General features: G+C 46.7%; 1 protein-coding gene across 4 annotated transcripts; it reads right to left on the reverse strand.

Moving 5' to 3' along the window:
- Positions 1–119: 119 nt before the first annotated feature.
- Positions 120–27,294, reverse strand: trpm2 (transient receptor potential cation channel, subfamily M, member 2). 4 transcript variants are annotated; one of them, XM_049001927.1, is made up of 34 exons: positions 27,024–27,294; positions 23,529–23,647; positions 22,121–22,194; positions 19,477–19,639; positions 19,015–19,195; positions 18,422–18,588; positions 18,135–18,318; positions 17,948–18,009; positions 17,647–17,847; positions 17,220–17,322; positions 16,619–16,740; positions 16,067–16,414; positions 15,825–15,974; positions 15,239–15,371; positions 14,951–15,096; positions 14,229–14,341; positions 13,639–13,737; positions 12,563–12,788; positions 10,610–10,728; positions 10,126–10,258; positions 9,603–9,774; positions 9,075–9,255; positions 8,542–8,726; positions 8,307–8,439; positions 7,424–7,511; positions 6,763–6,850; positions 6,446–6,591; positions 6,243–6,328; positions 5,814–5,843; positions 5,643–5,729; positions 5,468–5,546; positions 5,014–5,124; positions 4,198–4,311; positions 120–3,691 (listed from the first exon to the last, which is right to left on the reverse strand). In XM_049001927.1, the coding sequence occupies exons 1-34, from the start codon at positions 27,064–27,066 to the stop codon at positions 3,566–3,568; spliced, it is 4,512 nt and encodes a 1,503-aa protein (XP_048857884.1). In that variant the 5' UTR covers positions 27,067–27,294; the 3' UTR covers positions 120–3,565. The 4 variants fall into 4 exon arrangements, 2 of the variants coding, with proteins under 2 accessions (XP_048857884.1, XP_048857883.1); XR_007387374.1 differs by lacking the exons at positions 23,529–23,647; positions 27,024–27,294 and having other exon boundaries at positions 120–333; positions 3,508–3,691; positions 22,121–22,485; XM_049001926.1 differs by lacking the exons at positions 23,529–23,647; positions 27,024–27,294 and having other exon boundaries at positions 22,121–22,485.
- Positions 27,295–27,874: the final 580 nt, after the last annotated feature.

The following is a 27,874-nucleotide window of genomic DNA, read 5'->3' on the forward strand; positions in this document are numbered from 1 at the left end:
AAACAACATTTATAATTTGATATAGTAATGCAAAAATTGGATGTGTAACGGATTGGGATACTTAAAATGTAGGGTATTTATATTTTAGAGACCGAAACACCCCAGAATTTCGGATGAAAGCTAGTTTTTATTTCTGATGGAATATACACACAATCTGTATTTCATTTGTACAACATAGACACGGGTACAATGTAAATGTAAACACGACAAACTTTGCTGTGTAACTTCGTACGCAATAAGCCTAAATGTGGCACACGATCAGTGGCTGTGTTAATCCTCCAGAATCCGGACTGTGAAGCTGCTTGAACAGGATTAGCAGGTTGTACGTGAAACCTAGAGCACAATAAACAGCAAACATTGTATTTCCCCGTTTTGCTCTGGTACTATTAATAGTTGTACCATCACCATTGTAATCCCGGCATCCGTCATGATCGACGTTGATCATACTATGATGTACCAGAGCACCTTAGGTCTGTTTTGACGTGAGGAATGCTTAAGATATTTGTGGTTTTAAATTACATGCGTGGAAAGGTGAATGTTTCTAACACTCTGCTGTTCTGATTACTAGGTCACTGGCCAAATTCCGCTTAAGTCCCACTTATATTTTTGAGCTTCCACAAAATAAAGACCCTTAAACTGGTTAAATTCATCTGGCTATACTGCATTTATAGTTGTTTATTTAACAGAGGATTTTGTCCAAAGTGACGTACAAGTGAGACAGACGGCAAAGCACATAGGGTCTACTACAGAACATACTGCCCCGAACAAGATAACCATAAGCTGAATATATCTGTGTATGCATATGTTATCAGTAAGATTACAGGAACAGTCAGTGCTGTACCCCATCCGTGTGCCCTGTGCTGTCCGGCAGAAGACCCCGCCCCCATAACCTTGAGCAGCATAAATGCTTGAGAGACAGATGGATTATAAAAACTCACACAGATATGATTTTTAACTGGTCAATATCCAAACATTTTTCCAATGATACAAAAACAATAAGCAATGTTAATTACTGTAAACAAACAGATTACGTCTATTCATTAACTTCCTCAAGAGTAACATATATATAAGGCAAAAGTATAAAAATGAGTGCACCTTATATGAAATGGTGTAAACATTAGAGAATCGATCATGTTATGTGTCCTCGATTATCCGTTGTGGGTGCTGTAATAACCGTGGTTATCAGAGGTTGAGAGTTCAGGTCTAAAAATCCAGACCAAGATTTTGTTTCAGTTGACTAGTTGAGTCCTCTGTGACTGATTCTTTACACTCATCTGGTTGGTTGAAACAAAATGGTGGTCTGGATTTTTACTTTCTGGACCTGAACTATACGCCACTGCTGGTTATCATCTTTGCTTTATTTAAAAATCAACATTTCCCTTCTGTATTTGGGAAATAACCAACTGCTAAGCTGCAGGCTTTTGAAGAGTCACAAAGTGAACAGGACAGGTTAGGGTGGTACTGATACATACAGAGCTCACACAAAGTGACAGTATAATCCCACACTGGGAAATGAAAGCCATTGTGCTCTTTCTGAGTTATAAACGCAGCTTGAAACTGCAGCAAACCAGCAGGTTCTTGGTCTAAATTGCAGCAGAGGTTTTGCCTTTTTCACTTGCGCCAGGTTACAACCCAAACTGAGTTCTGCTCAGAGATGGAAAGTTCAGGTCCAGAAAGCCAAAATCCAGACCAAGATTTTGTTTCAACCAACCAGCTGAGTCCTCTGTGACTGTGACTCTTTATACACAACTGGTTGGTTGAAGCAAAATCTTGGTCTGGACCTGAACTGCCAGATGCTTTGTATGGATTCAGTTGTCTGCTATAATAATGAGGTAATGTAAAAGATGCATTAAGTACTGTGTTGGTGTTTATCTGGAGTCTCGCAGGCAGGGTTTTCCTCAGCCTTGGATTTAACTTTATTGGAGTCATGATCCAGGCAGTACGTCAGCTAGTTTTGTGATCTTGGGCAGGTGCTGATTAAAATGGTGCGGAATGGCTGTCGTCACATCATCCAAGGGGGGGCTACACAGTGGTGGGGGTTGAAGCGGCTCCCCATTGATTCTACGAAGCACTTTAGGCATCTTGAATAATGCTATATTAATGTCATTCATTCATTCATTGAAAATCTATTCCTTAAAACGCTACTGAATATCTCCCTCCAAAATAGTAGAATGTTGTTTGACAGGATTCTCACACAAGTGATTCTTAATAAACCACTTTAAGGTGGCACCAGTGTACACCAATGTTTAAAGGTGCTTTTCCACTGCACCAGGTACCAAAGCACCATGGTACTTCAAGGTGTTGGTTTTCCACTGGCATAAAAGCTGGTCCCGTTGCTAACGACATCACAACGCGAGGCGGGTATTTTGTGCTGAATTTGAGAAAAGGCTATGGTATATTATAATATTATAGGGCTGGGAGATGTGTGATATTAATTTTAAAAATCACACGTTAAGCACATGCATTCCCCTCATTACAAGGACCAAGACTAGACTGAGTTGCAAGGACCAAGACAGCTAGACTGAGACTTTTTCATATTCTTTTTCATATAGCCTCTGTCTGGACATTATAGCACGGGGGGGATTAGTTTTCACTAAAAAAAAAGTTTTTTTAAACTTTTTAAAGTTTTTCTTTAGTCATGGGAAACAAAACTTAGCAAGCATTGCAATTTTAATGACCCTTTTAATGTTCCTTTTCCAGACTATGTTTAAAAAAATATCATAATAATTTTCACCCTAGATGTGTTTATGAGGAATGTATTTTAAATTCCTTATTTCCGTTATAAATATCCCAATATTTATCACAGCAAAGTCATAATACGATATTTGATTTTTTCCCCTCCAATATTGTGTAACCCTAGTATATTACAGAAAATACTTCTTTATTTCTTGTCAATCCATCTAGATCTTCTTCTGATTCCTCTGACCAGATTGCATTTAAAACTTCTCTTCTCGTCTCTTCATTTGTCAACATCATTTCTGAGTTCGTAACTTCTTTCAAGATGGTGTTTGAAGTACCAAGTACCAAAGCACCAAAAGAGTACCCCATACCCCAGCTGCTGTGGTACTTTGTGTACTGGAACTTTTGGTGCTGGAACTTGACTGGAAATCAATGGAAAAGGTAAAGTACAGAAAGTACCATACCAAAGTACGGTACCTGGTGTGGCAGAAAAGCACTATAATAGTTCAGCTTTTCTGGGTATGGTCACGTCATTGCATATAAGATGAAAGCTTCTAAACATAACACTGGGTTTTCAGAACCAATTTTCCCTGTGGGCCTTATATTCAGGCTAAAATGCGGCTGGCTGCCTTTCAGTGTAAATCACACCATTACCCATGTAGGGATGATGTCATCTAGAACAATCGCAGCAGAGTCGAGGTAATATGGTGGAAGATGACAGGCAAGGTCTTTTGGATGGGCTATGCTGTTCTTTAGTTTTCTGGGAAGGGTGGGGGTTAAATACTGGGGAGTAGTGAAAGGCACACGGCCACACACCCGCTAACTTACGGCGGCAAGCAATTAATTAGTGTGCGACGTGGCAGTGCTGTGTGTGACGGACGGCTGGTCAGGACGCCCCCTGGTGGAGCTCGGCGACCCGGCGGAGGACTTCTTTATGGTGGGCGCACATGAGCGCGGTGCTGCTCACTTCCCGCCACCACACGGACTCCTTCGTCAGCAGTCTGCGCTGAACCTGAGAGGAAACAGCAGGGGGCGGTAGCATACAGCTTCCTCTTTGGCCTACCATAACCACTTATCTAGTACAGGGTCGCGGTGAGCCTATTCCTGCCTGTCCCAGGGGATCTCAGTGGGGGAAGCGGGAGCGAGTCCACTACAGGGTGCACACTCAAATACTGAGCCCCGCCTAGAGACACTCGTTTTCCATAACCTGCATGAACACTGGAAGAACATCCAAACTCCACACACACACACACACAAAGCCAGGGCTAAATGGTTACCATGTCACCCTACAACCATATTGTGGTATTTTAGAAAAGTTAACACATTATACACACGTCGGGATAAACAGTGGTAATGGGCATTAAGGTACTCGCTTAAGTCCCAGGAAAGCAACCCAGTCTAATTATCTTCAGTTACCATCCATCACTTAATCTGCAAGCTGTGACCTTCTGAGACTTTGACTGCTTGTGAGTTGACCTGTCTGTCTGCTTGAAGGTGATGCATTAAACCGGCTCTTACCGTTTGATTCACCTCATCCAGCAACGCGCTGCTTCCCAAGTGTATATTGAAGGCAGTCGTTTCCACCCAGGCGTTGTCCGTGTTCCTGTCGTCGTCCACGTAACCCTTGTACACCTGATACAGAATTATAGCACCATTCCACTGCTATGGAGAGGGTCACACTGTCCCCTGAGCACCCAGCAAGTTGGCTGTTGACCCCCTTAGAGGATTTTAGCTCTAAAAAGCAGCAGGAGTTTTCTCCTCCATTCCCTTCATGTGGGGTTTCTGCTTTGGATCGCAGTGACAGTTGGTCTTTACCTGATGTTATGTGCATGAATCTAAAGCTTTGTTAGGTATTTTGGGTCATGGAGGGGCTCTGTGTAAAAAGCTCACGCAGAGGCTTATAAAAACGTTACATAAATGAATAGCTGCTTGTGATGCGTTTCAATGTTTGGAAGCCCCAAGGCAAGACAAGCCATGTATGTCAGTGATTCAGGCCATAATAACTCACTAATCGGTCTCAATGTCTGTTTCTTCTGCTCAAGATATATATACTCATGGATCGAGATCAGTTTCTGCATGTTTTTCCACTTGGGTCTGCATTCAAGGAAGTAGGTGTGTCCTTAGACACACAGTAATGACTGGCGTTTTTAGACCGTGTCCTCAGAATGCAGCAGGTGTCCATGCCTGCACACAATTGTACAAATCACTTACTGCTACCCTTCTCTTTGTTGATATTGACTGGAACGCGTCTCATCCTAGATGCATGTCAAAGGAGTAGTAATATCGTGAATGTTGTGGTCATGACTGAAGCCACGTGGGCCAATCTGAGTTTACCGTTTGTAGGCGGGTGTCCTCTGCCAGTCGCACTTTGATCTTGTCGCACACCTTCTTACCCAGAATCCTCTCCAGCCTCTCTGGAAGGGTCTCGTCTGAATGTACCAGTCCCTGAAGGAAATACCATACTGCGCTTGACAAAACTGAACAACCTCACATTCTCGACCACAACAATCTTTTTAGGCCGTGACCAAATGCCTGCACTCCACTTTATATACCCGAGTGCTTTACAAGGGTTGTCCTTGAAGCTGGAAACTTAACATTTACACACCTCTACAGTTATCTAACGTGAAAAGCTTAGAGGTATTGGTGGGAAAAAAAAGAGGACTGGCTCATTCTGTTACTTGGGCTCTTGCATGCAGAATTTTAGTCTGAGCTGGATCAAAGTGTGATCTAATGAGTCATTCACTTCAGCAGGTGGTCTGAGGTTGCAGGATGAGTGCGTCAGACTCACCCCTGGTATCGCCCAGCGTCCCTCTGACTCCTCCCACACGGCCAGGAACTCCAGTGTGGGGCTGTCTCCATCCCACCAGCTTGAACATCAGAGACAGCCCGTCACGCACATCTGCCCCCTGAAGGCCCCTCTTACCCGACGCGAGCTTATGGTTGCACGTGAGAGGCCCCTTTACCGTGTGATCACTGGGTCATGGATCTGGTTTGGGCCCAGTTGGTCCAGACAGCCTCTCCCCATCAGCCCAGTCCTTCCTCCCGGGTTCCTGGAAGCAGCCATTGGGTAAAATTCAGGTCGGCGTGAAAGCAGATTGCCGCGATGCTCGGCCAAGCTCAAGTCTGATACTAACCTGTACTTTTGTAAGTTAGCAACGTCAGAGCTGTGGAAAAAGGCAAGAAAAAAGACAGATGTTTCAGTCACTGATCTGAAAAGCAGGCTTCTTAAGTTTTACCAAAGAGTAACTATTTATAGATGCTTCTATATAAGTGAGGATCAGAAAGTGGGGCTCAGCCAGTGCTCCTGGAGCAGTGGGGGTTAAAGAGAACACTGGTTATAAAATTATTCTATCGGCCACAGTATGTGACCCAACTACCTCCCGGACACGGGCGCAAATCCTTAACTTCATGGTTGACCCATGGCCACCATCAGGTGTAGGCTGGAGTAGCATTTAATATGTTATTCTACCCTCTTCCTATTGGCAGCAGAGGGGAGTCTCTCAGTGACAGAGATGGTTTCTTGAGACAGAAGAGCTTCGCAGACCCACACAACCAGCACTTACTCTCCAGCTGACGGGGTTCCCTTCCTTCGGCTGTCCGTGCTCCTCTGGGTGCTGTAAACAGGAGGATTGTACAGTGTGAACTCCACCTGCAAGCGAGGAAGAAGTAACACCTCCATAAAGCCTCCAGCAGAAAAGCATCACTGGGCCTTCGTCCAATCGCGGCGGGGAAAACCATGCGGGTATCTCAGGGCGGGGGCAGGCACCTCCCACGGGACTTTCTCCTCGGGCACGGGGAAGCGGGTGACCTGGCTGCCAGGGTAGTGGAGATGCCGCGCCTTGATGTGGCACGGAGCCCCTTCGGCAGTGGATCTGCTCGCTGGCTCCGTTTCCGTGTGGCTCCGCTGCAAGGCTGGGGAAGAGGTCCGGGGGAGGGGGGAGAATGAGGAACATTAGATAGGATTTTCCCACAGCAAATTTAATACCTGAACGTTGATATTTTTTAGTACCAGCGCAGAAGCATGAAGAAGTATTAATGCTTATGGGAATATAAAGAGCACTAAAGTGACTGGCAGGGACTCACTGAGTGAAGGCACTTCTTCTTCAGACGCACAGCCCTGTGACTTCAGTGCATTCATTATCCAAGAAAGCGCCTTGGCCGATCGTGAGACCTGCAGCGTGGTGGAATGAGACCCACAAGATCTAGATGGGCTTGTGAGACAGGCAGCATTGCACACCAAAACACAAGCACTGAGCATTCAGGTGCAGGGGGACAGGTGCAGTGCTAAATGAAGATGGCTACAAGGGGAGGCAGTGCAGTGAGTACTTAATACATGGAAAGGGTATAGGCAGTGCAGTGAGTACTGACATACATAGACAGGGCAGGGACAGCTGTGAGTACTCAGACACATGAAGAAGGTAGGGACAGTGCAGTGAATATTCAGATATATGGAGAAGGTAGGGACTGTGCAGCGAGTACTCAGATACATGGAGAGAGTAGGAACTGTGCAGTTAGTACTCAAATACAAGACGACTGTAGGGGCAGTTAGGTGAGTACTCAGATACATGAAGGGGTAGGGGCAGTCCAGTGATTACTCAGACACATGGAGAGGGTAAGGACATTGCAGTGAGTACTGAGAAACATAAAGGGTCATAGATTCAGGTTATAAATACAGTGTGCCCCACAGCTACACAACACATAAGATGGTGCTTGGTGGAATAGGCGAGATCCACCAGGGATGCACCTGCTCCTCCAGACGAGCCAGTCTCTTCGTCATGGAGTCAGTGTCTCGGTTCTGGTTCACTTCCAGCATCCCCACCAGATCCCCCACCCTACGGGTCACACGTCAGGGGTCTGGTTTTAGCAGTGAAGGGATCGACACAGAATGGTACACCTGAGCAGTCATGCAGAATATTATGAAAAGCAAATACGACAGCTTAGGGGGCACAAACTCCAGAGAGGAATGAAAACCCGGCATTTGGCTCAGAAAATTAGCTGCCCGTGTTTGAAAGTCAGCTCTTTTTAGGGGTTTAACGATTCTCCAAATCCTTGATCCATGAGCCATATTTCGGTTCCTACCTCATTTTTCTTTGGTGAGGGGGCAGTGTACAGTATAAAAAAACAAGGGGAAAATATTTCTGGGTTTTATTAACCACAAAGTATTTGGGACACCCCCACATAGAGCTTATGGAACTAGCCCAGCTTTTACTGCAGGCGTGATCACTTGATCATGATCTCGTGTTTGGTTACTTAATGGTTAAGGTTAGGGCTGGGTAGGGGTTAAGGTTGTTATAGTAGGGATTAGGGTTATGCACATAGAAATGACTAGAGAGTCCCCACAAAGATGTAATGACAAACCTGTGTGTGTGTGTGTGCGTGTGTGTGCCCTGCAATGGACTGCACCCTGCCTTGTGTCCATATGTCCTATGACCCTTTATTGAATAAGCAGTTGGGAAACTGATGGAAATACTATTTTATTTTAGTCGTCAACATTATCACAACAAATCCAGCAGCCCAGCTTATATATGGTGAAGGCAGGTCACCTAGGGTCTCTGTTAAACATGTGAAGCGGCAACTCCCAAACCGAACACCATCCATATTTAATTAGACAAATTAAGAGTAAGTACTTCTCAGAGGTGTGCTGGACACGATACTCCACACTCTGACTCTGCTCCTGCCGACTCTTGGCTAGGAAATTCTCCTGCATGAGGGCCTCCCAGGACAGCATCTCCTCCTCCTCAAACCGAGTCAGCTGCTCCTCTGAAGATGGAGGAGGAGCAGAGGGACGGGGGAAAGGGGTAACCCTCGGGAATCCGAATTGTATCGGGCTTGGGTTACCGAGGGGGGCAGGAAACCACTCACTGAACTGCCTGTGCTTGTTCTTGGATGGGCGGCAGAGCAGGAAGCGAGTGAGGAGGAGGTACAGGTGGCTCAGGAGGATGAAAGGGGGGGGGAATGCCGGGCGGCTGTGGTACTCCTTGATTAGCTCATAGCGCTGGAATTTCCAGAAGCAGTCTGTGTTGTCCTGCACTTCCTGGAAGGTGTAACTGAACAGGTGGAGAGGGGGAGAGATTATTACCAAGTAAAACCAGCATGTAAGTGATTTGCTAGTCAAGGTGTTTGTTAGAAGCATTTGTTATAATTAAATGACAAGAAACTAGTTTTAAATGTATTAAATCATCAAGTGGCAGACAAAAAGGTTTCACTTTCGTTTATTGTGGTAATGATATACTGATTTTATCACTAAAATCCATTTAAGTACTGGGATAGGTTTCTACCATGGATCATGTGACCAGAACATACCCCTCAGGGCACGGGGTAAGGGGGAGGTGGCAAATAGGGTGGGGGTGCTTACTACCTGAAAATGAAATGTACGTCTTGACTGGAGAACTCACTTGAAAATGGCAATAAGCAGATTGAGCAGCAAGATGTTGGCGAACAGCAGGTACACGCAGAGGAGGAGGATGGTGAGCCACTCTGGGAAGACTGGAGTCTGGTCAGCGGCTAGAACTGGGCACCTCGGCTTGAGGGGGTCGCTGCCATTGAGGGTGCAGCTGTCCATGCTAAACTGTACTCCTAAAAACCACAGAATCTGGTCTCTCAGTGAAACAACAGTTTGGTGTGCCTGGGTCGCAATTCTTACACTTGCCAGTAGGTGTCACTGTGGTTAACGTAGCCGGAAAGTGGGTGGCTCAAAAGCGTGTTTATCCTCAATACTGTGTGTAGAGTGTATATATGTCACACGGCAAGCAATTTTTTTCCTTTTTAAGAGTAGTAATCATTATTAATTATTCTAGTCCAGGATTGTGATTCTCGCTATAATTCCCAGGTTGTGGGGCTGCAAGGTCCATGAATAAATGTCCTGCCCATGTGCGTAAATAGATGGTCTTTCTTTGACGGACCCTGTGATCTGTCTCACTCACGGTCAATGTCGGTGGGGACGTTTCCGAAAATGATGAGGTAGGGTTCGTAGACCACGCCCCGCATGATCCATTCAAGCCTGTCCTCGTTTTGGATCAGGATGCCCTGCTTGGCCACTCCGTAGGCCACTACCCAGATGCTCAGCAGGAACATGAAGAAGAACAAATCCATCATCTGTGAGGGGCCGAGAGAGAGAGAGATAGAGAGGGAGAGGAGAGAGAGAGAGAGAGAGAGAGAGAGAGAGAGAGGTGGGCAGCTGCATCATGTTTGGTCTGGGAAATATTCCTGTTAGCAACTTCCATTTAGATACATGATTCCAACTATGTTGCTAACATGATTAGTTAGCATAGTTAGCAACTATGCTTTTGGGAAACACACCACTGGTAAGCAGGATATATATGTGAGACATTTTTTCCTTTTCTCATATTCTTCATTACGGTTCCTTTCAGTATAGTAACTGAGCATACACAATCTGTATCACCTAAACCACAATTCCCACAGTTCCCCAGTGCACCGTAAACCCACCATCCTCCGGACAATGATGATCTTGGGGCCCAGTGTCTTGCTGATGGTGAAGATGGCCATCAAGCGGAGGCAGAAGATGATAAAATCGATGCACAGGATCACCTTCCCTGCATAGAATGTGGCTGTGATCAGCCTGTGGAACAAACAAGGTAACATTAGGTAAGAGTGAAAAAGCGGCCTCTTGGTATTAAGATGTCATTAGTGTAACTCCTCCGTCAACCACATGACATTTGGACGCCACTTCACAGTATGGCTACCCTTATGAATGGATTATGAATGGTTTATAATCAGGCTATTAATTAGGTTGTAACATTTTGTAAATCATTAATAGACAACTTAATAGACAAGTTATATCAGTTTTCTTTTTATTAAGAACTTACTACCACTTATAAGTGACAAAATGGAACCTTATTGTAAGTGGTACCGGCATAAGAAGTTAGCGGTCACGCCTCACCCATTATAGCCCAGGATAATCATTCACTACCTCAAAATAAACCCACACGTGAAGAGCAGAATGGAGAGCACATCCAAAATGTTCCACAGGTCATTGATGTATCTCTTGACCTTCGTCTGAAACCCAGACCCGTCGGGATCGTCGAAGAGCTTAAATTTGAAGGATAACAGGACAGTTAGAAAACTTGTGGGAAACTTCCAATTGCCATAAGCAGGGATTTCCTGCCCGCCCTGCCGCCCGTGACGTCTCTCCAGCCCGTCCTGCCTCCCGTGACGTCTCTCCTGCCCGCCCTGCCGCCCGTGACGTCTCTCCTGCCCGCCCTGCCGCCCGTGACGTCTCTCCTGCCCGCCCTGCCGCCTGTGACGTCTCTCCTGCCCGCCCTGCCGCCCGTGCCGCCTCTCCTGCCCGCCCTGCCGCCCGTGACGTCTCTCCTGCCCGCCCTGCCGCCCGTGACGTCTCTCCTGCCCGCCCTGCCGCCCGTGACGTCTCTCCTGCCCGCCCTGCCGCCCGTGACGTCTCTCCTGCCCGCCCTGCCGCCCGTGACGTCTCTCCAGCCCGCCCTGCCGCCCGTGACGTCTCTCCTGCCCGCCCTGCCGCCCGTGACGTCTCTCCTGCCCGCCCTGCCGCCCGTGACATCTCTCCTGCCTGCCCTGCCGCCCGTGCTGCCTCTCCTGCCCGCCCTGCCGTCCGTGACGTCTCACCAGCCCGCCCTGCCGCCTCTCCTGCCCGCCCTGCCGCCCGTGACGTCTCACCAGCCCGCCCTGCCGCCTCTCCTGCCCGCCCTGCCGCCCGTGACGTCTCTCCTGCCCGCCCTGCCACCCGTGACGTCTCTCCTGCCCGCCCTGCCGCCCGTGACGTCTCACCAGCCCGCCCTGCCGCCTCTCCTGCCCGCCCTGCCGCCCGTGACGTCTCTCCTGCCCGCCCTGCCACCCGTGACGTCTCTCCTGCCCGCCCTGCCGCCCGTGACGTCTCACCAGCCCGCCCTGCCGCCCGTGACGTCTCTCCTGCCCGCCCTGCCGCCTCTCCTGCCCGCCCTGCCGCCCGTGACGTCTCTCCTGCCCGCCCTGCCGCCCGTGATGTCTCTCCTGCCCGACCCTGCCGCCCGTGACGTCTCTCCTGCCCGACCCTGCCGCCCGTGACGTCTCTCCTGCCCGCCCTGCCGCCCGTGACGTCTCTCCTGCCCGCCCTGCCGCCCGTGACGTCTCACCAGCCCGCCCTGCCGCCTCTCCTGCCCGCCCTGCCGCCCGTGACGTCTCTCCTGCCTGCCCTGCCACCCGTGACGTCTCTCCTGCCCGCCCTGCCGCCCGTGACGTCTCACCAGCCCGCCCTGCCGCCTCTCCTGCCCGCCCTGCCGCCCGTGACGTCTCTCCTGCCCTGCACTGTTTATCCTACAGTCAGAAGCAGCACCAGCACCTGCATGCCATCATCTGCCTGCCCTTTGCATTTAGACTCAAATCTTAAAATTTGGACTGTGTAAATTAGAACTCTGCCATCTTGTTCATTCAACTTCCTCTGTCAGCCCCTGGAGGATGGGCTCCCCCTGTGAGTCTGGTTCCTCCCAAGGTTTCTTCCTTCTAGGAACCTTTTCCTTGACACTGTTGCCTCCGGCTTGCTCACTGGGAACTTGCGCAGGATAATGTAAAGCACTTTGAAACAATGTAACGTTGTAAAAATGCATTATACAAATAAAATAAAAATTAATTGAATCACCTGTGTGCTACTCTATTTAACTAAAACCATTAAAGTCATTATAATTCAAAACAAAATTTATTCTAAAGTACCAATATAATAAGTCCAGTGTAAACTAATATAATTTTACATTTTACAGTGAAATTCTGGTCTCATAGGTATCACAGCAGTGTTTTATTTGGGATTTTAGTCTATAGCTTAACACATTTCACCCTGTGGATTTTATCTAATCTTACAGGATATGGGTGTGCAGGTCCCCTCCTTCACCGGAACGTGTGTCGCTGGTCTGTTTACCTGCCGCACCTCCTCCACCACCAGCGACATCAGCCACAAGTACAGCAGCAGCTCCATCCAGGAGGGCGTCAGCTGGAAGTCGACCACCAGCACGAAACCAAAGAGCAGCAGGAAGCTGAAGTAGGACACGATGTTCCAGTAGAACTTCACCATGGGGGCCGTAACGAAGCCAGCCAGGCGGGAGATGCAGTCCAGAGACTTGAGGTTCATGTGGATCTGCCCGTGTCTGAAAGAGGAAATTAATAATAATTTAAAAAATGAATGTCACATATGGGTTAAACGCGGATAACACATTTCGTTGTTATGCACCGAGTGCTGTGGTGTTAACAGCAGCAGATAATCACTTTCGCTGTTTCACAGATGTTTCCTCACAATTCCTTCACTTTTAACTGTCAAAGACCGGAGTCACTAATGACGGCCAAATGAAGTTTCTTGAACCGCTTGCTATATTTTCTGACCCCACTAGATGGTGCTCTCTGTTCGAAAAGTGGTTTGAAGCTTGCCCCATACTGAACCAAGAGCACCATCTAGTGGGGTCAAAAAATTCAGCAAACGGTTCATGAAAGTTAACTTGGCCATCACTACGAGTCATTTCCTGAGATAAGTCACATAGTAAATTGTTTGATAAAGTGTAGTACCGCATTCTGGGTATCTAAATCTAAGTGGAAGCTTAGAAGAGAAAAGGAGTTAACGGACTCCTCAGTGTTGGGGTCCGTGCACATTCTTATTCAACCACCATATGCTAATTCTTCAGTTAAACTATCATTATATAAAGTGACATACCTACATACAAAACTGCAGCCAGTCACAACCCATATTAACGTTGTGTGGAAATACAGCCCTGAAAGCTGATATTCTCCATTAGAACAGGGCGCTGAGCAGAAACACACCGTACAGAGACCCTATCACCTTCTCCATTTGCGTTAGTTACCGTCTATGGTTCTTACAAATGTGTGCTTGAATCTCCTTAGTGCCTGAAGCTAGATTAATGACGCTCTCTGCCACTTAGAAACAGCCGGGTGCCCCAGGACGCGCCTGATTGATGTGTTTAATCAGCTAATGCCGCCGTCTCTCACCGGAGCTGAGCTTTCCACCTCGTATCTGACGGAGCACTCGCCACGGCGTCTTTAAGCTTGTTTTTCCGCTCAGACGCCTTGAGGATTTCTTCGTCACGCCTGGAACATTTAAGCTAGTCGATTAAACCGCAATGCCCACTCCATTTATATGCATATACATACCATCCAGTAATAATAAACAATTCAAAATGTTTTTAATTTATCGTAAATGTGTTATATGGAAAGTGAGATAGAGTAGAAAGTTTTATGCATTTGGAGTATATAACGACACAATACACCTTCATCAATTATTTTTTCTATTTTTGAAAGTCCATGCGGATTCTGATCACAAGTACGGGTTTTCTGTGTTTGTGCTTGTTGGGACTCTGTGACATCAGAACGTGCCTGTTAAGGTTGCTTTGGATAAAAGCTCCTGGGAAATAAATGTGATTTCGCTCTATCGCTCTAATGCCAGACGTAAAGTCTGGTGCTGCCACCTTGTGGCAACAATTTACCCAAGCATATAATATTGCTTTTCTATAAACCTTTTTATTTGCAAGGTTGTGCGTTAGTGCTTCTGAGCTAGAAGGGCGGAGGAAGCCGAAGCTGACCTAAAGCTGACGAAGCCAGTGTAGATAAGCAGAGGGAAGGCCATGCACACGAGCACCTTCCACTGTGGATTGCTCATCGCTAGCTCACCACACCAGGTCTGGGTCAGAAATGCCTTGAGGGAGGGTGTAGGAGAACATATCAATCAGGAAACACCCCCCCCCTCACCACAGCCTGTGCCATCAAAATCTTTAGTGCCACATGACCAAAGCTGGTGGAATTTTGTGTTGGCACAGCTTGCTACTGTGGGGGACATTGTGACAATAGATAAGTAACAATTAGACAGTGATTTGTGCAGATTTGAGTAGTGCAATACAAAAAGTCGATACAGGCACAATTAAGACAGCTTCTATCTATGCATACAGTATAGGGGCTTAGTAATTTAAATATAAAGGTCTGTTTACTGGGGGGATGAATGAAGCAAAATTAAACATTTAGGGCAGACTGTATGTGCCTAGTGCATTGGCAGGTCTGTATGTCACATAATGCATGCAATTTCCAAACAGATTGTCTGGGGTTTGTGCTGGTGAAACATTTAAATGTTGTGATGTCACGTGACTACCAGCAGGAGGCGCTGTGGAGCAGCCTGATAGTGCTAGGGGAGAAGCTGTCCTTGAATAGTTGTCTACCCAAAAGGGTAGCAGCTGACATAGATCATGCACAGGATGAGGGGGGGTCCTCCGTAATCCTTTTGGCACAGTTCAGAAGCTCTGAATGCCCCTACCTGCACCCCTACATGGGCCACAAAGCTCTTGTCATCAGCTTCCAAAGCCAAACGCAGACAAGTGACCCTGCCCCAAGAAGGGGAGATGCGGACTAGAAGCCTCTCGGCCCGCTGTTCGTCCCAGCTGTAGCACTCGCTGAACACTCCTACGGGCAGAAGCAGAACTGCTTTTTCGTGGGGAAGCACTTGGGCCAGTTGGTGCAGGAATAGCTGAGGCCAAAACCGGTGCTGATGTCATGCTGCTGTGGCTTATCGGGATGCTCTTATAGGTCGGCGCGTCTCACGTACCAATGGCCTGCCTCTCATAATGATTGGCCAGCTTCCTCATCTCCTCCGCCTCGTCACCCACTTGATCCTCCTCCAGGGCCATCCTCTTCAGGATCCGGCTGGCTGCCAGCGCCGCCGTCAGACTGTCCCTGCACTGCAGATGGGTGGAACGACACCAGGGGTCACATGGTGCTTCCGGAACCACTGTGCCAGCCTAACAGGTTCTGTCAAAGTGAACGTAACGCATCACGTCTGAAAGAAACCCAGGGAGTGGACCCAAAGTGGGGTGCTGGGCTCGGAGTCTATCCCACGCAGTATAGGGTGCAATGCAAGGGCATACTCTGGGCATGATACCCGCCCATTGCAGGGCACAGTCACACATTATGGGCCAGTCAACAGTTCACTTAACTGCATATATTCAGACTCACTACATCCCGCACCATGTTGTTAATAAACCATGACATATATCTTAAAGTGCCCATTGAACTCTGATACATTGGCCACAATTTGAGATACCACAAACCCAGCCCCAGGACTGATGTCACCAGCTGTGTTTGTAAACATGTTATGTTCCCTGCCATCAGCCTTTACCCTCCTGCTTCACTACCTGCTCCCACGCAATCTCAGCCAGCTCCTTGTCGTTCTGCAGTACAGCCCAGAGGAACAAGTCTCTTCCGGGGTCCCTGAGTGCCTCTGTCTCCCTCTCCTCATCAGCGGTGGATGAACTCTGGAGCTCTGCAGACACTTTGGTCTGAAGCTTTAGAAAGAAACACATGAGCAGAAGTTGAAGGAGCATTCCAACTCCAAACGAGGAATCGAGGTACGTCTTCAGGCTACGTGGCTTCTCACTGTCACGCAGACGTCGTCCTCAGGAGTTTCAGCGCAGGGGTGCTTTAGGGAGTAGAGCGGCTGGGTGAAACTTCCCAGGAAGTGGTGCACCTCCTCGGAAACGTGCCGGAGGGACACCTGGCTCCGGCCCAGACGGTCCAGCTGATTCCTGTTCTCCTTCTCAGCCTTCATCCGCTTTCTGAGCCTCTGCAGGAACAGGCAGCCGGGCTCCAGGTGGGCGTAGAGCTCACACAGGGTGTCTTCATGCAGGAACTCTCTCAGGCTGACGTTGTTCTCCAGAAACAGCTTCACAAAGTCTGGTTTGTGGCCCACCAGTGCCGAAAGCATGGCCCGGTGAAGGTCCGTGGACTTGAAGAGAAGCAGGAGTGCTGTCAGCCAATGTGCACACAGAATGCAGGATCTACTCTGAGGTCATCAAACAAACATGTTCTCTTCAGATCCTACTAAAGATTCTGGCATGTGTAGATGGCACCTGTATCTTCTCTACGCTCTATGCCCATAAGAAGCCCATGCAGTATCTCAGCAGGCTTTTTGGAGAAGAACAAAACTCACCTTCCACTGGCTTTCCTCGGTGAAGATCTCACTCTTGGCAATGTCCACACGGTTCCAGGCCACTGCCAGCTCCAGCTGCTGCTCCCAGCTCTCGTGCCCTGGGGTGTCGCAGGTCCTGGAGGCTGGGAGACAGAGGATGAGCCTGCATGAACGTCCTGGCAGGATGGCCTGCTTCACTGCAAACTACTCGGGTTAAATTGCACCATGGATCCATGCTCCAAACTTACAAGAGGCTGACAAGAGGGAGTAAAACCAAGCTAACTGTGATTATACTCATTGTGTTTACACTCAAGGAACATATGGAACATGATTCCCTCAAACGTGAGAGTAAATAATGAATGACTCTGGGTGAATGAAATTTCTGCAGTAACATGACAGAGAGCGATGGATGAAGAAATATTATGGATGGATGGATGGATGGATGGATGGAATTTTCAAGCAACGCAGCCCTCTGGGAAAAGACTTCTTTTCAGTTCACTTTTACTGGAATCCACGGCATGTTTTCTTAATTCGGCTGCCCATTTTTTATTAGTGCATATTTAAATGTAGAGTTGGATGATTTGACTTTGATCTGTAGTACAGTGATCATACTAAGGATTACCTTTCAAGAGGGCCTGCAGGATGGCCACGTCCAAATCAACGTGCTTTTCCTCGTCAATTCGGAAAACCGTCAGCAAGTGGGGCGTCCTGATGATATCCTGAATCTGAAGGGGAAAGATGGGTGTTGGGTCACGCCCCAAGGAGCATCGGTACACCCTCATCGATAGAGAGACCACTGGAGTAGGCAGTCTCATAGCATAGTCTCTGTCGCCAGAGGTGGAGATTTCAGATCCAGAGAGTAAAAGTCCAGACCAAGATTTTGTTTCAACCAATCAATTGAATACTCTAACTGTGACTCTTTATACTCAATTTGTTTCAACCAACCAGTTGAGTACTCTGTGACTGTGACTCTTTATACTGAGCTGGTTGGTTGAATCTGGACTCTTTGGACCTGAAATGTCCACCCTTGGATATCGGCCACGGCTCACCTTTTTGGTCCAATCGATGATCATGAGGCTAGAGAAGCTCTCGTACTCTTTACTGAAAAACCTTTTCATCAGCTTGCGGATGAGGGCAATGTTGACCTGAGACAGGGGTAGCCTTGCCGCATGGGCGATGACATCAGCCACCCGCCCGGAGCCTTCCAGGATCACAGAGGGGGTGCCGTTGACCATGGCATTGTAGATAGTCTGCGTAGACGTGATGCATCACCCACAGGGGTTTTAACATTAAACTGGATGAAGAGCATGCAAAGTGGCTCTGAATGTGAATGAAGGGTCAAAGTTTTACATTGAGTGTGCCTGGCCCGCCCTCCAACACCACACAGACTACTGGGATCTTAACGCCGCCGTCTGTATAAGACACATAACACAAAGCACCAAAGACGTGTGTGAAACAGCAACAGTCAAAAGTTGCAGAAACCAGACGGTAGAAATCCTGAAGACAAACTCAGGAGAATGGAAAGTTTGGGACACACCTGCTCTCTGTCCAAGGGGTTGCTGGGAGATCAGCTTTTCCAGGCGACTGCGGAGCGCGATCTCCGCCCCGTACTGGCCGTGCGTGCCATCGTCCACCAACAGGAAGTGCGAGTGGTTGACATCTAGGCATGAGAGCCGGCCTTGTCCCTGCTCGTCCAGGGAGTAGTGTGCAGGAAAGCACCCCTGAGGGAGAGAGCGGGCACATCAAGGTACGTGAAGCTCTGCCAACGTGGGTGTGAGATCTCATTCTGCTAATGAAGGTCGTACATGAAGCTTCACGGCCTACCTCAGGGTGGACCAGGGGTTCCCGGTTGTGCACGACTCCCCAGGTGACCACGCCGATGGCCACAACCTGGGCATCGAAAGCACTGCTACTCAGAGCGTAGTCCCGCATGGCCATGCCCACGTGCTTCATCACACCTGTGTGGGTCCCACCCGTCACAATCCATGCCCCTAGATGGAAGACAGAGACCAGACACCATCCACTCATGGACAGGAGGCACCAAGCGCTGCAGATAACCTCTGGGTGATTTATAGACCCATGACTGTGCAGTCTGCCATGATTCCATGACGACCGGAATGTGAGGATTGCTGATGTGGGCACATCCGATTCGCATCCTCCTGCCAACTTGTGGGCAAGGAGTCGGTTCCTCATACATCACTGAAGCTGGGCTGCGGTAGGCAGGCAGGATAAGTTCTGAAAAGTTCCTCCCTCCTGCTGCAGAACAATGTCAAGATGCTGCCGGTTTCAGCAGCACCACTTCAAACCATCATTTCTAACCTGAGCCATCATCCAATCCACAATCATGGAGGCATGTTGTGGTTCTGATACTTTGTCTGCAACTGTATGGTAACACAAGGGAACAAAGTGAGCAGTACCTGTGGTTTGGGCCACCTTAATCAGCCCTCTGCGGAACATCTCCTTCAGACGAGTCTTCATGTAGAAGTTCTTGGCTCCACCCGTGACTGAGATGAGCAGGTTAGGAGGGCGGAGTCTCCAGTGCTCTGTCAAAAGCTCATAGAGGGTCTCGGAGGAGGTGTCCGTGGAGACGCGGATGTACTAGGTACACCGGAACACACACATAAGGAAAGAGAAGTGAATGACCTTTGTACAAGAAGACGGCTTTACAGTAGCTTCTGTCTTTCATCACTGTCTTACAGGAGGAGCAGCCATGACAATATGATCAAATGGCCGAGATGAAGGAGACACCATTCGGATTACGCTCCTGAACCAAATGGCCGAGATGAAGGAGACACCATTCGGATTACACTCCTGAACCAAATGGCCGAGATGAAGGAGACACCATTCGGATTACGCTCCTGAACCAAATGGCCGAGTACCTTTCCCACTTTGTGGCCGCCCAAGCTGATATCTCCGAACGCGTCAGTGGGGGTCTCCCGAATGTGTCTGTATTTGTCCCATGACTCTCCCAGGAACTCCTCCGGTTTGATGGCCTCATCGGCATGGTGAGTCTTTGGGTAGCCACACTTACAGACCCCCTCCCTGTCGGAGAAAATGCATCGGTGAACCACAGGATTACAGACAGCGAGTGTCTGAGTGTCTGCACATTACTAAACAATAATCAGCAGAGAAGCTAAAGATTTTCTCATGCAATTTTTTAATTTCAGTTCATGTTTTTTGGTGCTGTTCACGTTTTGGGGGGGCATGGTAGCTCCGATTGTAGCACTGTCACCTCACCACCACGGAGTTATGGGTTTCAATCCCACCCCTGCTGTGTGTGGGATTTGCTAAGATTCCCACAGGGTACTTTAGTTACTTCCTGCAGTCCACAAATATACAGTTGCATTAACTGCAAGTGCCCTGTAATAGACTGGCTTCTGTCTGTGCCACTTCCTGAGAAAGGCGGACCCCTTCAGTATCTAACAGGAAACTATACTGCAGCCACTTAAGTACCAGCCTTTTACTGGAAAAATCTTCTTAAGTCCATCAAATTTAAATCTTTCCCATCATTTCTGGTGAATTGCATAAAACGGGCAAAAATTTCCACATGTGCTTCTATTTAAAAGAATAAATCATCATATTTTATTGAACATGCAGACTTTAAGCTTGCCTATATGCGGAGCAAACAGCCATTGTTTGCTTCATTCACTTGAGTGTGGATCATAACAGTAAACGGTGACAAGCATGAGACTTCTGATGTGGCCAAACAAGCAAACCTTATAAAGCGTCTCTGAAACCGAGCAGATCTAATGACAATAATGACGATGAATCTGACACAGTCGAGGAGACCACTGCCGGTGTGGCATCTGGCGAACGGAAATGATTTGATTTCAAGTCGGCGCCAGAAGAAGGAAATTAAATGTTATGGCCAGATAGCCCTACGTGAATTTCTTGGTTTGTTTGCAAAAAAAAATGTATTCTGTTTTATTTTATCTGAGAATATGTGGACCTAAAGTTGACGGAAATTGTTTACATATTACAATGTAGACTTGCGTAATATTTATTTATTTTAGCGTTGCGCACGTGAGTCTACTGACGCAACTTATTTTATTTGAATTAGCCTACTTTTCAGTAAAAAAAATATAACTCTGCAAGCCTTCATGATGTCATTCTTTATATAAGCACTTATAATATTTGACAAACATTTCTCCCATTGGTCCGAACGTCTACCTGCGGCGTGGATGTTTTCTTTATGCTGAGCCCAACTGAACATCATTGGTTACGTTGCCAATAAAATCTGCATTTGGTCAGTGATTAGCAGGGCAATCGCCCCCAGAGTCTCATATTTAACCATCAATAGGCAGCTAAACAACATTAGTCTTGAGTACTTTACTTATTGCATGTGTGTGTCGGGGCGGGAAATCGATCTGAGTACTAAGGAAAAGAGAGTGGGAAAATGTACTTTAATGAACGTATTCTTAGAAACACATTACTGTTTTGGGCATTAATGACTTAATGTTAATTATTAATGTTATTTAATACTGTGATGGACCCTACAGTTATCAGTGTTCCTGTTGTTTTGTCTCTGGTAATGCCTGTCCTAGACAGCACTGGGCACAAGGCAGGGTAACGCCCTACGTGAAATGCCAGTCCATCACGGAGCAAACACTTTAGAAACACCAGTGTGCCTGGCTGCATATGTTTTGGTTGCTGGAGGAGGCTGGAGTTACCCAGAGGAAACCTGCACAACACAGGGAGACCAAGCAGCCTTCATATGCATAGTGGAATAGGGACGTGGCACCAACCAGGGCTGGCCCGACCTTCTCAGGGGCCCCTATGCAAAGCTCTACATGGGAGGCTCCCCTTCCAAGAAAACTGATGATCATTTCAGGTCCTCCGCAACGCAGATAATTCAGGGGCTCTAGGAAACTGCCTGTTCTACCTTTAGCCAGAGCAAGAGCCGCTGTCAAACCAGGAACTTTGAGCCACTATGTCACCCTGGAGCTTGTCAGACAAACACACCAATTTCTAATATTGTGTATCACACAAAAAGTAAGACTGCATGCTTCTTTTTATTGTGTAACTATATTTTACATTTTAAAACCCAAGTTTTTACTCTTATTTAAATACTGTCAGCAGGCGCTGAAGGCTCCCGTGGGGGTTTTATAATTATATTGTAACCAGGAAGCTGTGCATCTCAGTCTGAAAAAACTGCGTTAAATGAGCCCTGTAGTGTGTGTGTGTGCGCGTCACACAGTGGATTCCTCAGTGATAAATATGACTATTAAAAATCCATTTTAAATGTTTCTCCCCATTTTTTGGAGAAAATTGCCGCGTCACCGAGGTAATTAACGACCGGTGTATGTTAGCAGGGCCAAGGGTTGCATTTATCTTTATATCCATGGTTGGAATGAAAGGGATAGCTGGAAGGAAAACAGCTGTATGATCTCACAGGAGATAAATCAGGCATGTAGCACCTTCTCAGTGTGTTGTGGACTTTCTCGTGTAAAGACGACGCATCCCGACGTAAAAGTGCAGCTCTGTGTACATGGATGATGCACGCGACCCGCCCCGCTCTCCTACCTGCCGTCCTCCATGTAGTAGGCACACTCCTTCTTCCGGATGTTCTCCTTGATCCAAGCCATGAAGGCACAGCGCTGGAAGGAGGGAGAGAGGGACAGGTACTTGGCGGTCCGAGTCACGCTGGCAGCGAGCGATTGCACAAAGCTGGGCTCCATCACGTCCCCCATTGTCACGGCGACTGCATGCACTCTGTCTGTGGATACTATTCCAGGCTGTGCTGATGGGGGGGGCTCTGCAGTGAGCAACTGCATCCACTCCTGCAGCAATGGTGATGTCACGGGCAGCCCAGAGCACAGCCTGCGCAGGGGAGTTCTGACTGCTGCTTATTTGTGGGCCAGCAGGCTATTTTAATCCACCCCTAGCATCACAGAGCCGAATCGGTACCCAGCTTCCTCGATGACCAGAAAATACTGGATGACATAAGCACTTCACTTCCCATGATGCAATGCGATTTAATATTACAGGTCAATGTGTTATGATCTGCAGAGGGAAATGTGGGTATTGAGTGTTAGCAGGCCTGAGCTGGCTATCTGGCATACTGGGCATTTTCCCAGTGAGCCCATAGACGTGTGCGCTGACAAACTGCCTTTTTTATTTGCTTGTTTTTCTACCCAATATGCTACATAGGGGTCAAGTGTCATGGTTTGGGTGGGTGTCATATGCCAGAACCTATTAGGGGGGAACCCCCTCCCCACTCTCTCTATAATGTGATATTTAAGATTAAGTGAGAAATGCATTGTTTTTTAAAAAAAAAAAAATCATGGAACTTAATCATTCTGTATTGTGAGTTGTTATCCATCCATCTTCCAGTTTCAGGCAGTATGGGGCACCAGGCAGGGGAGCATCATGAATGGGCCCACAGTCACAAACTACAGGCAATTTGGAGATTCCAGTTAATTTAATTGTATGAACCAGAGTTCCCGGCATAAACCTGTGCATCACAGGGAGAACATGGAGGGCATCCAAGGTGGGAATTTAAGATCTAGAGAATAAAAATCCAGACCAAGATTTTGTTTCAAAAAACCAGCTCAGGACCTCGTTATACTCAACTGGTTGGTCGAAACAAAACCTTGGTCTGGATTTTTACTTTCTGGACCTGAAATTTCCACCCCTGGAGGAGCAGAGGCGGGGCTTAAGTCCCCAGCTCCAGAGCGCCACCCACTGAACAGCCATTCATAGTGCTTTAGTGAAACACAGAATGTATTTATCTCATTGGGTGTAATCACCTCACTTATTAAATCCTTTAATGTATTCATATATATTTTCAGTTATCTAGTTTTAGTCTTTGGTCAAGGGCCCCCTCATGGGATTTTCCTGCTTTAGTGGGAATAGCAGATGAGCCATTTGCATCAGCCCCAGAGGTCCAGTTAGGAGCCATAACACCAGTTTAATTTTCGCAGATGCCCACCTTGTCGTCGCGGCTCAGGGGTCGGCTCGGGTGTGTCGGCCTCTGTTGGTCATTACACTCTACTGGGTGTATCCTGGTCTCAGATCTGGACAGCATTTCAGAAAAGCCGTTACCCTGAACTGGAAAGTGAGGTAAACATCAACATGCATGCAGGCTGAACTCAGATGGAGGCCATCCCCTCCATGTGATTGGCAGAGTGTTTAGTTACATAGAGCATTTAATAACTCCACCGTTAAGGCTCCCATGTTCATCTGAGGGTGTCACTGCATTAACAAAAACGATTAAAATTGCATCTTGATCCAAAATACTGCTAATGTACTAGATTCGTATTAATATGGGTCTTTCTATTGGGGTACATTTGGCATTTATAGATTATTATAGATTATAGTTATTTTACCCCAAAATGCATATATATTCTTACGTGGCACCCAAAAGTGAGTTATATTTACTGTGTGCCAGTCTTATGGGTTGCTAATTTTTTATCTAAATTTTAAAAAGCGATACACTGACTGTTTCTCGACTATGCTATTTTAAAAAATAGGCATTGCTGAACATTTAACATACTGTAAATCGCAAATTAAAATGCTTAACATTTCCGATAAGTAATGTGTCTGTTTATCCACAGGCATCATCATAATTATGAAAGAAGTTGGGAAAAAAATATTTGTGAGTGGTTATGCTCCACTTTCACCGTCAGCATTCGATGGTTATGGTTATGCTCCAGTCAGCATTCGATGGTTTCCACATCTTATCATGTAAAACTAATATCTGTACACTAGAAAAGATTTTTTCACAGTTTTATGCTTTTATTCCTAAAACCCTTCAGATACTGATTTGTTCGGGAGGCAATTATATATTTATTTTAGATTGAAATGTATCTGACAGTCTGGAAGCATAGTTCACATAACTAGCGTCACTGACAGGACATCAAAAAGCAAAAAGGAGCATATTGCGAAGGATTTTAAAAGATAATTCATATCTTATTCAGACTGCATTGATTATATAAAGCTGTTTCCCAATCCGGTTTTCAGGGAACTGCAGCCGGTCCACGTTTTCGCTCCCTCTCAGCTCCCTGCCAGACAGTCCACATTTTTGCTCCCTTCCAGGAGCTGGGAGGGAATAATAGTACATTTAAGCTATTGAGCTGTGTATTCCATGCATAACATGATCATCAAAATCATTTCACTCACTTCACTGATTCAGTCTCAAAGACACTATTGCTTTTTTCAGATTTGATCCAATCATAGTGTTCCAGTTAATGCACTGCAAATTGATGTATAAAGTATGTTAATTTAATGTAACACCATTTGAAATAGCTGTTAAATGTTATACAATTACAAGATAGACTCAAGACTAGTTTAGAACACTATTATTTTTTTGAACAAGTCACTTCAAAGGGAATTTGATGACTTACCAACCATTAATGCTCTAATCTTTGAAAACATTATCCATGATCATCTATTCCTACTGATGCTGTTTGTGCAGCTGTCCGTCAGTCAGCCTCAGGACACTGTGGGGGTGAACAAGACCGTCTACCTGCTTCCGTCTTGCTCTGATCTGCTGCTTGTCCTCTCCAGTAAAACCATCGCCTGTGTATCTGTCTTTCAGTTAGGTCACTTTCCTTTGCTCTCTCAGATTTCTCCAGGTCTGGTGACCTTTTAACAATAATGTCAGCATCTCGCCAGCCCTAACCCTAACACTGATGCTGCTTTTCTGGAGCAAACACTCTTGCCATTTTTCTGGGACACAAATAAGTCCCTCACTTCAAATGCAACAACTGAACAGTTTTGCTGTTATTTTGTATACTTTTTTTTGTAATTATTGTACAATAGTGTTGAGTGACACAGGCAGTAATTGCCTTCTGGAAGAATCTGACGCAATTCATGCAACGTTTTGATTTTTGAATAAGTAATTTTTTTATGTTTTTGGAAGAGCTTTAGAGAGAGCTCCACAACTTGAACAGAGGAAAAAATGTGTTTTTCAAGGATATTTCATTTCAGTTTTTACAGTACATATGATTTTAAAAGGATATAATAGTATTTTTGTTAAAATATGTTCATGTATTACAAAAAATTACTTCTAAAATATATCCTATGGACATGAAATGCACACTCAGTTACAGAATGACTCATATACAGTTTTTTCCAAGAGAAAAAAACTTATGATAGATAAATCGTAAATAGTATGATAGAGAAGAGCACAAATGTTCCTGGTCCATGACATGTAGTCTGCTTACCATAATGTTTAACATCAGCACTTTTCTGAAGTTACACTGCATCCACAGCCCTCATAATAACTGGGCCAGTGGCAGCATTACAAAGTGCAGATTTGCCCCTAAAGCCAGCGGTGTGTCAGTAGTAGATACTGAAGGGGGGCTAGGTGTTAGAGTGTATCTGTGTATTTTATCATATTATTATCCTCCTATATGTGTACGTGCAACCCTTAACAACTAACCCATGGCCCAGAAAGGGTTGCAGACAAGATGTCCTCACAGGGGCCTACCAGATTGTGACGCAGGAATAAGAGACCTTGAGAAAGGAAACAGATTCTGTCAACATAGCAGGGGGCCCACCTTGAGAAATGTAATGCTTTGTATTAACCCTGTTTCACGGAGGCCTCACACAGCATTGACTAGTTAAAGACAAGACCCATGTAACCCCTCCCCTACCCTATAAATAAAGAAGCCAAGGGACTGTCCTGTGTGACACTCAACAGAGGCGCAGATACTGTCTGTTGCACCTGAAGTGGGCACCCTTGCGCAAGTAAAACAGAAAGACGTGTGCTGTCTCGTTATTCCTGGGTCCTAAAAGTGGAAGTGTGTGAGTAGTAAGCTGCGGCGCTTCCTCACACAGGAGATTGTAGGAGTGAAAGCTACGGCGCTTTCTCCTGACATAACTAGATTGTAGGAGTGAAAGCTACGGCGCTTTCTCCAACATAACTAGATTGTAGGAGTGAAAGCTACGGCGCTTTCTCCTAACACTAGGTTGCGTGCTAAACTTTGTCACACTGAGAAAGGGGAACAAACTGGAACACAGGCAGGAAGAGAAGGGGGGCTCCAGCCCTCCTCGTAGTGTAAGTAAATTCCGGAAAGCAGAAGGTACATTGACAGGCTCGTGGTGACATTAAGCTTACGCTTGACCTGCGGGGACATAACAAGGGAGGGGGTCGCTGACGCTGCTAAATTGCAACATAACAAGATAAGATAAAAGGGAACGAGTGTGGGGACTAACGCCAGCAATGTCCAAACAATAGTTATATGTTACGTCAACTGGAAAGAGACCAACAAGAACAGTAGACGCCCTAAACGGGGTATAAAAGTTAGACACAGACAACAGGGAGCTGAGCTTCCCTTGGTGTGTACTTTTGTGCATCTGAGAGTGGCTCCCGGATCGATCTGTACAACAAATAAAGAGAGCTGACTCACAACCATCCTTTGCCTCACGAATGCATCTTTTCCTCATCAACGGACTCGGTGGAGTCGAACTCCAACAATACCTGGTTTGGCGTCCTTGCGTGCGGCCCCCTCCTTTTCAGGCATGATGATGCTTCTGGATACGGCCCCCGGAGCTGCTATCAGCTGCGCTAAGCGTCACCCGAAATCACACCCAATCTAGCACTTTTTCTCTTTGAAGCCTAAGGTTACACCTTTCAGCAGCAAATCCACTGACGGTGGCTTAAAGCTTTCGATGTGAAAACGTCGGTTTAAGGCACCTGTTCAGCTAAACTTGTTTTCTCCCACAGCCAAATCCGTTACCTTGGCATCAGTTTCCAGGTGGCCAGATACATTACAGCAACAATTTAAATTTAAAGTATCCAGTGACACCTGTAGGGCCACTCCTAGCATTTACTCCACAGAATAGAACACGGTTTGGAGTTTAAGTGCTGAATTCCCAATCACGACTATTAAATCAAAACTGAATTAGCATCACACAGGGGATTTATGGCTTTCGGATCAGTTTCTCCACTCAGTTGCCAGTTTAATGTGCCAGTTGAAATTCACCCAGCTTTGTGGCGGAATGAAGAATCAGTTCATATTTCTGTATTGCAGTGTGTTCTTGCACCTGACCCGCATACTGTACTACGTGCCTTTCAGCATTCATAGGCATACATGCAGTGTCATGTGCCCCGGGTTCTCCTGGATGTAAGATGTCTGGGTGCAGGCAAGTGGGCCCTAAACATTAAAGTATTGACAGAAATATCAGATCAGAGATGTCAAACTACCGTACACTGAACAAGAGGTAATGGAAGATGCCTTGATAGGTGCGTGGATGTTCGTTATGGCACGTTTCAAGAATGCTTATAGAAAAAGATTTGCTTTGAATGTATTTTATGTTAAGCTTAACTTT

Source organism: Brienomyrus brachyistius, unplaced genomic scaffold (genome assembly GCF_023856365.1).
Source record: "Brienomyrus brachyistius isolate T26 unplaced genomic scaffold, BBRACH_0.4 scaffold62, whole genome shotgun sequence".
In the NCBI taxonomy this organism is placed as follows: Eukaryota; Metazoa; Chordata; class Actinopteri; order Osteoglossiformes; family Mormyridae; genus Brienomyrus; species Brienomyrus brachyistius.